Source organism: Ascidia mentula, chromosome 5 (genome assembly GCF_947561715.1).
Source record: "Ascidia mentula chromosome 5, kaAscMent1.1, whole genome shotgun sequence".
NCBI lineage: Eukaryota > Metazoa > Chordata > Ascidiacea > Phlebobranchia > Ascidiidae > Ascidia > Ascidia mentula.
Window position 1 is genome coordinate 2,093,533 of NC_138570.1, and position 14,445 is coordinate 2,107,977.

Below are 14,445 nucleotides of genomic sequence, written 5' to 3' on the forward strand. Positions count from 1 at the left end.
CCCAACCGGTTTTAAACTGGAATATTCCGGCGATTTCCGCCCACAAGTGGACATTTTTGTATCGGACGAAATCCGGAAAAACGGAAAGGGTAGCCTTGGTGTTTTTTCGAAAATCGAACGAAAGTTTAATGTCACGAATTCCGGTTTAAACCGGTTTGGAGGTTCGAGAGGCTGCTGAAACCGGCCCCAACCGGTTTTGAACTGGAATATTCCGGCGATTTCCGCCCACAAGTGGACATTTTTGTATCGGACGAAATCCGGAAAAACGGAAAGGGTAGCCTTGGTGTTTTTTCGAAAATCGAACGAAAGTTTAATGTCTCGAATTCCGGTTTAAACCGGTTTGGAGGTTCGAGAGGCTGCTGAAACCGGCCCCAACCGGTTTTAAACTGGAATATTCCGGCGATTTCCGCCCACAAGTGGACATTTTTGTATCGGACGAAATCCGGAAAAACGGAAAGGGTAGCCTTGGTGTTTTTTCGAAAATCGAACGAAAGTTTAATGTCTCGAATTCCGGTTTAAACCGGTTTGGAGGTTCGAGAGGCTGCTGAAACCGGCCCCAACCGGTTTTGAACTGGAATATTCCGGCGATTTCCGCCCACAAGTGGACATTTTTGTATCGGACGAAATCCGGAAAAACGGAAAGGGGTTAGCCTTGGTGTTTTTTCGAAAATCGAACGAAAGTTTAATGTCTCGAATTCCGGTTTAAACCGGTTTGGAGGTTCGAGAGGCTGCTGAAACCGGCCCCAACCGGTTTTAAACTGGAATATTCCGGCGATTTCCGCCCACAAGTGGGCATTTTTGTATCGGACGAAATCCGGAAAAACGGAAAGGGGTTAGCCTTGGTGTTTTTTCGAAAATCGGACGAAAGTTTAATGTCTCGAATTCCGGTTTAAACCGGTTTGGAGGTTCGAGAGGCTGCTGAAACCGGCCCCAACCGGTTTTAAACTGGAATATTCCGGCGATTTCCGCCCACAAGTGGACATTTTTGTATCGGACGAAATCCGGAAAAACGGAAAGGGGTTACGAAATCCGGAAAAACCGAAAGGGGTTAGCCTTGGTGTTTTTTCGAAAATCGAACGAAAGTTTAATGTCTCGAATTCCGGTTTAAACCGGTTTGGAGGTTCGACAGGCTGCTGAAACCGGCCCCAACCGGTTTTGAACTGGAATATTCAGGCGATTTCCGCCCACAAGTGGGCATTTTTGTATCGGACGAAATCCGGAAAAACGGAAAGGGGTTAGCCTTGGTGTTTTTTCGAAAATCGAACGAAAGTTTAATGTCACGAATTCCGGTTTAAACCGGTTTGGAGGTTCGAGAGGCTGCTGAAACCGGCCCCAACCGGTTTTAAACTGGAATATTCCGCCGATTTCCGCCCACAAGTGGACATTTTTGTATTGGACGAAATCCGGAAAAACGGAAAGGGGTTAGCCTTGGTGTTTTTTCGAAAATCGAACGAAAGTTTAATGTCTCGAATTCCGGTTTAAACCGGTTTGGAGGTTCGAGAGGCTGCTGAAACCGGCCCCAACCGGTTTTGAACTGGAATATTCCGGCGATTTCCGCCCACAAGTGGACATTTTTGTATCGGACGAAATCCGGAAAAACGGAAAGGGGTTAGCCTTGGTGTTTTTTCGAAAATCGAACGAAAGTTTAATGTCTCGAATTCCGGTTTAAACCGGTTTGGAGGTTCGAGAGGCTGCTGAAACCGGCCCCAACCGGTTTTGAACTGGAATATTCCGGCGATTTCCGCCCACAAGTGGACATTTTTGTATCGGACGAAATCCGGAAAAACGGAAAGGGTAGCCTTGGTGTTTTTTCGAAAATCGAACGAAAGTTTAATGTCTCGAATTCCGGTTTAAACCGGTTTGGAGGTTCGAGAGGCTGCTGAAACCGGCCCCAACCGGTTTTAAACTGGAATATTTCGGCGATTTCCGCCCACAAGTGGACATTTTTGTATCGGACGAAATCCGGAAAAACGGAAAGGGGTTAGCCTTGGTGTTTTTTCGAAAATCGAACGAAAGTTTAATGTCTCGAATTCCGGTTTAAACCGGTTTGGAGGTTCGAGAGGCTGCTGAAACCGGCCCCAACCGGTTTTAAACTGGAATATTCCGGCGATTTCCGCCCACAAGTGGACATTTTTGTATCGGACGAAATCCGGAAAAACGTTGGTGTTTTTTCGAAAATTGAACGAAAGTTTAATGTCACGAATTCCGGTTTGAACCGGTTTGGAGGTTCGAGAGGCTGCTGAAACCGGCCCCAACCGGTTTTAAACTGGAATATTCCGGCGATTTCCACCCACAAGTGGACATTTTTGTATCGGACGAAATCCGGAAAAACGGAAAGGGGTTAGCCTTGGTGTTTTTTCGAAAATCGGACGAAAGTTTAATGTCTCGAATTCCGGTTTAAACCGGTTTGGAGGTTCGAGAGGCTGCTGAAACCGGCCCCAACCGGTTTTAAACTGGAATATTCCGGCGATTTCCGCCCACAAGTGGACATTTTTGTATCGGACGAAATCCGGAAAAACGGAAAGGGGTTAGCCTTGGTGTTTTTTCGAAAATCGAACGAAAGTTTAATGTCACGAATTCCGGTTTAAACCGGTTTGGAGGTTCGAGAGGCTGCTGAAACCGGCCCCAACCGGTTTTAAACTGGAATATTCCGGCGATTTCCGCCCACAAGTGGACATTTTTGTATCGGACGAAATCCGGAAAAACGGAAAGGGTAGCCTTGGTGTTTTTTCGAAAATCGAACGAAAGTTTAATGTCTCGAATTCCGGTTTAAACCGGTTTGGAGGTTCGAGAGGCTGCTGAAACCGGCCCCAACCGGTTTTAAACTGGAATATTCCGGCGATTTCCGCCCACAAGTGGACATTTTTGTATCGGACGAAATCCGGAAAAACGGAAAGGGTAGCCTTGGTGTTTTTTCGAAAATCGAACGAAAGTTTAATGTCACGAATTCCGGTTTAAACCGGTTTGGAGGTTCGAGAGGCTGCTGAAACCGGCCCCAACCGATTTTGAACTGGAATATTCAGGCGATTTCCGCCCACAAGTGGGCATTTTTGTATCAGACGAAATCCGGAAAAACGGAAAGGGGTTAGCCTTGGTGTTTTTTCGAAAATCGAACGAAAGTTTAATGTCACGAATTCCGGTTTAAACCGGTTTGGAGGTTCGAGAGGCTGCTGAAACCGGCCCCAACCGGTTTTAAACTGGAATATTCCGGCGATTTCCGCCCACAAGTGGACATTTTTGTATCGGACGAAATCCGGAAAAACCGAAAGGGGTTAGCCTTGGTGTTTTTTCGAAAACCGAACGAAAGTTTAATGTCTCGAATTCCGGTTTAAACCGGTTTGGAGGTTCGAGAGGCTGCTGAAACCGGCACCAACCGGTTTTGAACTGGAATATTCCGGCGATTTCCGCCCACAAGTGGGCATTTTTGTATCGTACGAAATCCGGAAAAACGGAAAGGGGTTAGCCTTGGTGTTTTTTCGAAAATCGAACGAAAGTTTAATGTCTCGAATTCCGGTTTAAACCGGTTTGGAGGTTCGAGAGGCTGCTGAAACCGGCCCCAACCGGTTTTAAACTGGAATATTCCGGCGATTTCCACCCACAAGTGGACATTTTTGTATCGGACGAAATCCGGAAAAACGGAAAGGGGTTAGCCTTGGTGTTTTTTCGAAAATCGAACGAAAGTTTAATGTCACGAATTCCGGTTTAAACCGGTTTGGAGGTTCGAGAGGCTGCTGAAACCGGCCCCAACCGGTTTTAAACTGGAATATTCCGGCGATTTCCGCCCACAAGTGGACATTTTTGTATCGGACGAAATCCGGAAAAACGGAAAGGGGTTAGCCTTGGTGTTTTTTCGAAAATCGAACGAAAGTTTAATGTCTCGAATTCCGGTTTAAACCGGTTTGGAGGTTCGAGAGGCTGCTGAAACCGGCCCCAACCGGTTTTAAACTGGAATATTCCGGCGATTTCCGCCCACAAGTGGACATTTTTGTATCGGACGAAATCCGGAAAAACGGAAAGGGTAGCCTTGGTGTTTTTTCGAAAATCGAACGAAAGTTTAATGTCACGAATTCCGGTTTAAACCGGTTTGGAGGTTCGAGAGGCTGCTGAAACCGGCCCCAACCGGTTTTAAACTGGAATATTCCGGCGATTTCCGCCCACAAGTGGACATTTTTGTATCGGACGAAATCCGGAAAAACGGAAAGGGGTTACGAAATCCGGAAAAACCGAAAGGGGTTAGCCTTGGTGTTTTTTCGAAAATCGAACGAAAGTTTAATGTCTCGAATTCCGGTTTAAACCGGTTTGGAGGTTCGACAGGCTGCTGAAACCGGCCCCAACCGGTTTTGAACTGGAATATTCAGGCGATTTCCGCCCACAAGTGGGCATTTTTGTATCGGACGAAATCCGGAAAAACGGAAAGGGGTTAGCCTTGGTGTTTTTTCGAAAATCGAACGAAAGTTTAATGTCACGAATTCCAGTTTAAACCGGTTTGGAGGTTCGAGAGGCTGCTGAAACCGGCCCCAACCGGTTTTAAACTGGAATATTCCGCCGATTTCCGCCCACAAGTGGACATTTTTGTATTGGACGAAATCCGGAAAAACGGAAAGGGGTTAGCCTTGGTGTTTTTTCGAAAATCGAACGAAAGTTTAATGTCTCGAATTCCGGTTTAAACCGGTTTGGAGGTTCGAGAGGCTGCTGAAACCGGCCCCAACCGGTTTTGAACTGGAATATTCCGGCGATTTCCGCCCACAAGTGGACATTTTTGTATCGGACGAAATCCGGAAAAACGGAAAGGGGTTAGCCTTGGTGTTTTTTCGAAAATCGAACGAAAGTTTAATGTCTCGAATTCCGGTTTAAACCGGTTTGGAGGTTCGAGAGGCTGCTGAAACCGGCCCCAACCGGTTTTAAACTGGAATATTCCGGCGATTTCCGCCCACAAGTGGGCATTTTTGTATCGGACGAAATCCGGAAAAACGGAAAGGGGTTAGCCTTGGTGTTTTTTCGAAAATCGAACGAAAGTTTAATGTCTCGAATTCCGGTTTAAACCGGTTTGGAGGTTCGAGAGGCTGCTGAAACCGGCCCCAACCGGATTTAAACTGGAATATTCCGCCGATTTCCGCCCACAAGTGGACATTTTTGTATTGGACGAAATCCGGAAAAACGGAAAGGGGTTACGAAATCCGGAAAAACCGAAAGGGGTTAGCCTTGGTGTTTTTTCGAAAATCGAACGAAAGTTTAATGTCTCGAATTCCGGTTTAAACCGGTTTGGAGGTTCGAGAGGCTGCTGAAACCGGCACCAACCGGTTTTGAACTGGAATATTCCGGCGATTTCCGCCCACAAGTGGACATTTTTGTATCGGACGAAATCCGGAAAAACGGAAAGGAGCCTTGGTGTTTTTTCGAAAATCGACCGAAGATTTAATGTCTCTAATTCATAAAATCATAAATTAAAGTATTCTTCTGTATTCTATTTTTGAGCGACATCCCCTTGAACATTTTTTGCTTTTTGAGGTAACTTTTTTACAGCACCCAGCACCAAATGACTATACCTGATTAAGAAGGGCAAAAAAAATGCACTAAAACTGCACTTAACATGCTTAAAATCGCCCCGGCAATAACATGGGCCTTCCCACTCATTCAACCATTAATTTGACCTCAATGGCGTAACTGAGTTTCCCTGTTACAGAGGATTACAAGGAGGGCATTCACCTCGGGTGAAACTTTTTTAATAGAAACACTGATATGCGGTCTTAAAAAAAACTAACATTGTTGAAGATAAAACAACTTTAAAAAGCGTTGCTGTTCGCCTGCCCTTTTGAAACGCAGACAGAGAAATAACATCAATAAAACTTCTTGTATTTCACGTTGACCTGCGGACGAAAAACGAAAACGCAATCTTTTTCGCCATCTTCCCCCGACTCTCGTCTTTCTTCCGTACTTTCCACTGTCGGGTCGTGATAAAGGGGATTTCTGAAGTCCGCGGGAGGGGCTTCAAGGTCAGGGGGCGGAAGACGTTTAACATTCCACGGGGACGGAACGCCGGCTCGCAGACCGAAAAGTTTCATCGATCGTTCGAAGTGGGCGGGGACCCGCGATCCAACCACTAGGTGGCGCTTCCGTTGATCTTTAAACACGTCTGGAAAGAACGGAAATATTAAAAAAAAAATTTATAAATTCACGAAAAGTTTTACAACTTTCTACAATTAAAACTTGGTTTGCCAAACAGGTGAATAAAAGGTCAAACATGCATTCCATTACATTCCACGGAACACACGCTTACATGAGTAGAATTTAAAAACGATAGATTTTAATATATGTACTGGGACTATTACATTGAACGTGTCACCATCAGCATTGCGGCTGCTACCAATCACAAGAAAACAAAATGAAGCCTTGTACAATGTTTGGGATATAGACGCTTAAACACAAGACGTGTGCTTTCATACCAGTTACACATTTGCTTTGCTGACCATCTTTAATAACAAACTGTTTCAGGCGCCACTTTCGAAACAACATTTTTGTTGAACGATTGGTTCTGGTTATTTTACTTACAACACAACACAACGAGGGCAACGCATATTATACAGCAAAACTCCAAAAATGCAAATTTCACATGGGACAAAACCAAAGCATGAAGATACAATAAGATACAATGATTTTACAACAGCTTAAAAATAAACCTCACCAGGAATTAGGATCTGACTTTGGTGGAGGTGCATGGGTATGTGGCGGGTTTTGGTCGACGGCAGTTGAAGTCTTTTGAGCATTAGAGGGGAAAGTTTTTGTGGCGCCAGTGAGCCCAGTTCTGAGTACTTGTGGTCGCCAAGAATTGGGCAGCCCAAGCCATCAGCTGCATGGACTCTGATTTGATGTTTGGCAGCTAAAAAATCAACATAAAATGTGAACTCTTACATTGTTGGCAATTATCACATCAAATTTTTCAAAATCACATAAGTCAGTTGTAGGATAAGTTTGCGTTGAAATAAAATCACTTTCCATGGCAACTACAAAACATAAATGACCACAAACACCCAAAAAACAATTATTTCAACACATAAATTGGGTAATAATGATCCTAACAAATATTTTTTGACAAATATCAACAGTATCTATTTTTTTAGTCAAAGATTAATCACAGTGGAAATCAACCAATATACACACATTCTACTTCAACGTACTTGTTTCAGGTTCAAACTCAACCAAGGACACTTCTCCCTGATAATCGATCACTCTGTACTTTGTGATTGCTCTTTGGCCCCGCTGTATACTCTGAGGTGTTTCCTCACCCGTCATAGGGTCGTACCTTAATATGTGGCAAAGAACGTGAAACAATTGGGAATTACAAAATAATCAGCAGCTGAGTAAAATTTTGGCTAATTTTATTCAAATGAGAACAATTTACATAAAAAAAAATATTTGATGCCAAATATTGCAATGGTTTATTTAGTTACTACTTTTGTCAGGTCTGACATGTTGTTGCATTAGCTGTGACATTTTTGAAAGGGAATTTCACCTTATCCAAAAAAATGCTACTAAAAAGGACTTGTTGTGGTTTCACAAACTTTAGGGGGCACAAAAGGTCCCGGTATAGCAACAAACTTATATACTTATAGCATTGTTTTGTCTAGAATGAAGTGGTTTCTGCCAGGACATGGTTCTTACCTGACGTTTGGTTTGGCAACCATTCGTGAAAATTTCTTCGAAGAGTTGCGGTCGGTAAAATGACCTTCTCCAATCGGAATGTCAATTATGCCCTCTTGTGGTTGTGGAACACCAATGACAATTGCCCTAATTAAATTTGTATTCAGTTCCTGTTTAATATGATTCCAAAAATAGGTTTACGACAAGAAATACTTTAATAGAAGTACAAAAAAGTAATCAAAATCAAAGCAAAAGTAAATATAACCAACATACAAACTACTAAAACTGGCACAAATGTAAAAAAAACACTGTTTTCCGTTAAAAAAGTTATACTTTCTTGAAAGAATGTTTGCAAAAAAATAACCTTCGACGTACCAAACTTTCTTGCAAATCAAGTGCATCCGAAACATCTTCTTAATGTGCTTTTCAAGTTCTGGATCTGCGCAACACACTATCACCCCGGTTGTGTTCTTGTCAAGTCGGTTGCAGAGTGCGAGAGGAATATTTGTACTGATCCCGTGCACCATCCTAGACACCATTGGAAGGACTCTTTTGATGTTTTTCTTCAGCCCATCTCCATCTAAACACAAACATTTTTGTTACAGTCAGAGATTACATATATATACATAATACTGTGAAGCAAAATCAAACACATGTGAAAATTACATGTTTAGTCTTTACATTGACTGCATGTATGGTTGTAACCACTTGGTGAAAAAAATATGTTCGGCAAAAATAATATATGCAAATTTTAAGATAAAACCGCCAGTTGTATTTCACAAAAACATGTCAATTAATGTGAAAAAAATTGGTATTTAATAAAAAGGAGTCCATTATTACGATAACATTTAAAACAATAGGTATCAGAGCAAAACATTGTGGATGTATTGTACACAAAGCCTGTTGCACCTCCACCGCACCTGTATGAACTGGTAAAAAGTGGAAGGATACAAAACCCACATAAGGCTTTTGTGCGACAGGATGCAATTTCCCAAAATAAGGCACCAGAATAACCTTACCATAGCAGCTTACTGGAAGCTGCTCATCCTTCCTAATGTACTTATTTAACTTCAGACATAAAAAATGCCACGTCTACGTCTGTGAAAAGTAATGACAGCATGTACTTGGCCAGTACTAAGGGGGATGAGGAGGCAACTGTTTGGTTGGGTGAAGGGAATAAGTGCTGGTCATGTTTTGTAAAAGATTGCAAATTAAACCACTAAATCTTGGAATGACACAACAAACACCACTGACCACTGAGTATATGTAAATGATAGTAAATTTTTAGGAACATGTGTGCCTTGCAAATTGTACTGACCAAACTAAATACTTGGTATAATTATATATACATTATATGTTTCCCATCAATAAATCCTGATTTTTTAATGACTTGCAGTGCATAATTATTCACCATATAAAATCAACATACATCTATATTTCAACATACTTATTATCTTTGTAATATAATCACAAATGTTTTACCACGGCTTACCATGAATTGGCAGTCCATAGGGTTTGTTGAAAATAACCATATTTTTGTCAGCGTAGACAACCCTGCGTCGAATATGCTTCGCTATTAACTCATCTTCTTCATATGTGTAATCTGGTACTTGGAAAGCTCGAATTGCTCTTTTTACTGGATCAAGTTCTGCCACTGCACTCTGCAATACAGGGCATTTAATACATATGCATGCTGAGTGTTTTAGTTTGGTCACTAATCAAAGGGATATCATGTCTACTCCTTCAAGACAAGTTTTTCCAATAACATAATAATAAGCATTGCACACAAATTCATGTCACAAACCATGGCAAAGCTGGAAGCCTTAAAAAATTTAATCATCACCTTATTCTTTCTCTTTTGTCGAAGTTGTTTCGCAATATCCATGCCAGTCACTAAGGAGCGCTCATTTCTGGCCACGCTATGGTCAGATTTTTCAATTTTAAACTTGTCTTGGTCTTTGGAAATTGTTTTAACAACGTCTTGGGGTCGCCTGTTAGGTGGTTCTGCTGCAGAGTCAATGTCTTTTATCATTTCGTCCCACGTTGGTGCACTTGGTTTTGTCGTGGCATGAGCACGAGTGCGCAAAGTTCGCTGCACAAACTTTGTAATGGGGTAAGGGATCTTTTCCTGGGTCTCAGTGTGTCTAAGTGCCTTGGAAGTTACTTGGTTCCTTTTGCAGGCAAAGTAACAAATTGCATTTTCTGTTGTGCAAGAGGATCTTGCTAAGGCAGAGACCCCACGAAATATTATGCTACTCTTTAGCATCTACAAAAAATGCATGGTTACAAAACGAACATTATTCCTGGGCAGATTTAAGGTCAGCAAATCATTTACAATAACATTTAAACATGGTAAACAAGTTATGCACGGCATTAAAATAGGTTTGATGTGCAAAAGTGTTGATTGTATTCGAATTGTTTAAGATAATATTTGGCTTTGGAAGAAGAAGATTACAAGAATAGAATGCAAGGCAGTTGGTTGTAATGTTTATTGCCTTTCAGTTGTTTGTGAAATTATCAACAGGAAGGTATTTACTCGTCCACTGTAATGCTATCATTAACAGAAGTGTCATTGTCTTCAACATTTTTCATTTCAACATCATCGCCGTCAGTTTTGTTCGGTGAGACATTGTTTGGGGAGTTGGCGTTTGCCTCTTTCGCTTTTTTCCGTTTTTCAGAGGCCACCTTTTTGCCCTTTTGTTCTTTTTTAAAGTTTTCCACCTGGTCTTTGAGTATGGGAATAAAACTCTCAAACTCCATATCTTCGAGGGCTGCAAATACGTCAACATCCTTGAGAGTTTTACGTTTTTGCTGCATGGCGAAGTTGTTGGCGCAGGAGGTGCAGTACAGGACAAAAACACTGGCAGCTTTTGAGATGGCCGCCCTTGATTCTTTGGACATAATTACGCCTTCAGGCAGTGCCTCTTTGATGATTCTAGTTATCACGGAAGTGGGCAGGTTCAAATCTTCAGGTTTTTCTGCCATTTCACTATTTAAACTATTTTCTGCAGAAATGTTGATTAGAACTTTCCTAAAGAACATGATGATGTATGAATATATTTATTACAAATATGTGGAAATGTGTATGTGATAATAAATACAACAAACGTGAAACCATGGTTTATTGTGACTGCATGTCCGAGCCCATAATATTCTTGTCACACAATACTGAAAGAGAAGAAATGCCAACATTGTAGGACTGATATATTATTTGATACAACAGAACTTTTGCATGACAGACAAGGCAACACAAGATGGAAGAAAGGTCATGGCAAGGTAAAATAAATTTTGCTACCGTATTTTCTTTTGGCAAAAGCTTCATTTGGAAAACATGAAAAACTGAAACAAGAATTTTAGTTCAAGGTAATGCTGATACGGTTCACAACAAAAAGAGTAAGAAATAAGGCAGTCAACAAAAAGAACAAAAGTATTCTGTGTAAACTGCAATAGTGCTATTAACTGCTCGAAGTTGTAATCCCATATTATATAACAAATGAAGGGGGGCTCTTGTCCATAATTAAAACTCGTCATGCCTATTCAAAGCTTCACCCCAGTCGGTGGCTTGGGATCCAACGAACTTGTCGTGGTGATTAATAATCTCTTCTTTGGTGAGGACTCCATCTTTATCATCGTCAGATTCATAAATAAGGTGCTTAGCTTCAGCCTCAGAGTGGTTGTAGTCTTCAGGCATGATCCACTGTTTCACCTCCTCCAGGTTAAGCTTGCCATCTTTGTCAGTATCTCTGAATTCGGCAAACTGCTGTCTCTCGGTTCCCACCCATTCTGGTTCTTCTCCATCGGCTGGGTTGAACATATCACCAATGTACTCTTGGAGGTCAACAAACCCATTCTTGTCTTTGTCGATGTCTTCCAGAGTTTCCTGGACAACGATGTCCCTCATGTGTTCGAACTCTTCAGGATGAAGAAAGGTGCGGAATTCTTCAACAGTGCATGCTTTGTCGCCGTCAGTGTCTGCTTTATTCCACCGCCTTTCATCCCTGTCCATCATCTGCTGGTAACTAAAACCATCAGCTTGTTCGGGAGCATCTTCCTCACTCAAAAATCCATAGGTGGCTTTTTTGTATTCGTCCCAATGAATTTTTCCATCTTTGTCAGCGTCGTGTGTGCCGAATTGTTTATCTGCATCTTCACGGATGTAGCGCTGTTGCGTAAAGACAATCCACTTCTGAAGTTCTTCTTCTGTGACTTTGCCATCCTTGTCCGCATCAATTTTGTCGGCAATCACTCCAAGTCGTCTTTTGCTTTCCTCCGGTGACAACTCTTTAAATTTCTCCGCCTCCTCGACACCCAAAAAGGCTTCATTGTCATATTCAGGTGAGCCTGGTGTTTTGTCGCTCAACTTATGGTCAAGGACACGATCCTTCTTGGCAACAGCTGCCATGGCAACCGAAGCAAAGAGACCTAATAGGGTCAGTTTCAAAATCATTCTATTTTAGTTTATGAACCAAAATACTCCTAAAATAAACTGATAAAAACAAAAAATAACGATGAATATTGGTTGGGAGAGTTGCACTAAACACTAAAACTATTACAAACTAATGGCAAAGCACTTGGCTACAATATAGCAGTGGACAAAAAGTTGCTTCATAACTAAAAAAAATTGCAATTATCAACCCAATTTAAAGTTTGCTTCTGTAAAAGTTTAGTGGGTACAAAAAAACTGTGTATATGTCAGGTAGCAGGTTTGGTGTAGTTTGGTGAATAATACAGTGGAGCACCATAGGTCTCTATTGAATAAAATGTAAACATGATTTTTTTTTGGCATTAGAGCTAGCATTATGTAACAGTAGAACAGAACACTCGATAAACACAATATGCCAAAAAATGATTGCAAAAGACATTGAAGCTTACAGAGCACATATATGTTTTGTTCGAGCATACTAATACTGGAAGACCAATTGACAAAATTTGGGCTGATAAACTATTTTGACTTGCAGCGCTTTAGGACATTTTGTGCTCCACATTGCAACATCAGACAGAATTTTCTAAAATTCATCATGTCTAGCTAGTGCTTCCCCAAAGTCAGTGGCTTGGGAACCAACAAAAGTCTCATGGTGTGCCAAGATTTCGTCTTTATCTAATTCACCATCTTTATTTTCATCGGCTTCTGCGATCAGATGCTTCGCTTCAACATGAGCGTGATCCACGTGCGTCTCGGGTAAAATCCATAGTTTCACTTCCTTGAGGTCCAGCTTTCCATCTCCATTCAAGTCCCGTAATTCTTTGAAGTGCTTTTTTTCGGTTGCAACCCACTCAGGCTCCTCCCCTCCCTCTTCTGCATTGTACATGTCCCCTATGTACTCATTCAAGTCAATGTTGCCATCGTTGTCCTTGTCGATGTCCTCCAGTGTCTCCTGGACCACGATATCACCCATGTGCACAAATTCTTCAGGGTGAATGTAAAACGCAAATTCAGTCCTTGTCAGAGAATTGTCGCCGTTATCATCAGCAGCAGCCCAGCGACGTTGATCTCGTTCAATTAAATGCTTGTACTGATTATTACTGCCGTCCTCTGAATCTTCATCTTTAAGAAATCCATAACTCACAGTTTTATACTCATCCCACTCAATTAAGTCGTCTTTATTTTTATCGTATGTATTAAATTGTCTGTCAGAATCCTCTTTGGTGTATCGGTCATGGGTAAAAGTGATCCAGTCCTCCAGCTCCTCCTGAGTAATTTTGCTGTTTTTGTCTTTATCAATGTTGTCAGCAATGATCCCCAGTCTTCTTCTGCTTTCCTCAGGATCCAGATTTTTAAACTCCTCTGCCTTGTCTGAACCAAGAAATGCCTCATGGTCATAATCCGGAGATCCTTTAGGCTCGTCGCTGAGTGCTTGGTCAATGACACGATCATCTGGCTGATTGGCACACACCAAACCGACCAACAAAATTACCACAATCAACTTTAAGGTCATTTTGAAAATTATCAAACTAACCCTTCACAGAGGGTGCAAATAAACTTAGTAAACATTGTCAACACCAGAAGTTGCATGCCAAATCAAATCCAAATGTTGCACAAGCCAATATAGGCAGTCTTTAAAACAGTAGTCCATTATACCCACATATTGTATGAATACCAGGGATATTTTGGGAACAAAACTAGACTCAAATCCACAGAATTAATCGGTTTTGACATGAAAGTTATTATAGCCTATAAGTATAGGCTGTTCCAATGCATGCAAAATTTTACAGATTCCAGATTGGAAAGTTTATAATTTGTTTCTGCAGATGTTAATTGTGCAAACAATGCACAGATTAATGAAAGTTTTTTGCATGTTAATGCCTTATGGTTTTGATGGTAAAAGTATGTATTCTGGAACTGTGACATTTTTCCAATCAGGTACAAGACATGTCTCATTATTATTGGTTGTTATTGTATCCCATTTACTCAAAATCTTTCCCACACGATCAAAATGACCATTTCATTTGTGTTGCAGAAGAATGTGACTTTTTCAAAACCACTGATTTTGCACAACAACCTCTTTAACTTAGTCACTATTTTTATGCTCTGAACCCTGACAAGACTAATAATAACCACTAACCAACTTTAACTATTTGCACATCGACATACAGTAGGTACTGTACAATATACCAACAAAAGCTCACCTTCACGGAATCACGACATTTATAGCGAATAGCTACACGTCAGCAGAGATTGCATCGTTATCATCTCGGAAACCGACCGAGAACCGGCGAAGAAGGCGACTTGCACAGACAGGAAATGGAAATCTCACAAAAGTACACATCACCAAAGTCAGAACCGCCACTTTCCCATGCCGCGAAATA

The 14,445-nt window shown here is 41.4% G+C and overlaps 3 protein-coding genes and 1 pseudogene across 3 annotated transcripts; all 4 read right to left on the minus strand.

Annotated features, from left to right (window-relative positions):
* Positions 1–5,832: 5,832 nt before the first annotated feature.
* On the minus strand, positions 5,833–9,904 carry LOC145903977 (pseudouridylate synthase RPUSD4, mitochondrial-like). Its single transcript, XM_082992174.1, has 7 exons — positions 9,482–9,904; positions 9,131–9,299; positions 8,014–8,218; positions 7,660–7,785; positions 7,176–7,300; positions 6,683–6,877; positions 5,833–6,133 (listed from the first exon to the last, which is right to left on the minus strand). Exons 1-7 carry the CDS (start codon positions 9,902–9,904, stop codon positions 5,838–5,840), a joined length of 1,539 nt encoding a protein of 512 aa, XP_082848300.1. The 3' UTR covers positions 5,833–5,837.
* Positions 9,905–10,170: 266 nt separating this feature from the next.
* Positions 10,171–10,680, minus strand: LOC145903980 (DNA polymerase epsilon subunit 3-like). The gene has a single exon (XM_082992177.1). It carries the CDS (start codon positions 10,678–10,680, stop codon positions 10,171–10,173), a length of 510 nt encoding a protein of 169 aa, XP_082848303.1.
* A 63-nt stretch (positions 10,681–10,743) lies between these two features.
* Positions 10,744–12,183, minus strand: LOC145903978 (calumenin-like). Its single transcript, XM_082992175.1, has one exon. It carries the CDS (start codon positions 12,083–12,085, stop codon positions 11,156–11,158), a length of 930 nt encoding a protein of 309 aa, XP_082848301.1. The 5' UTR covers positions 12,086–12,183; the 3' UTR covers positions 10,744–11,155.
* Positions 12,125–13,945, minus strand: LOC145903979 (calumenin-A pseudogene; annotated as a pseudogene).
* Between the last annotated feature and the right edge of the window lie 500 nt (positions 13,946–14,445).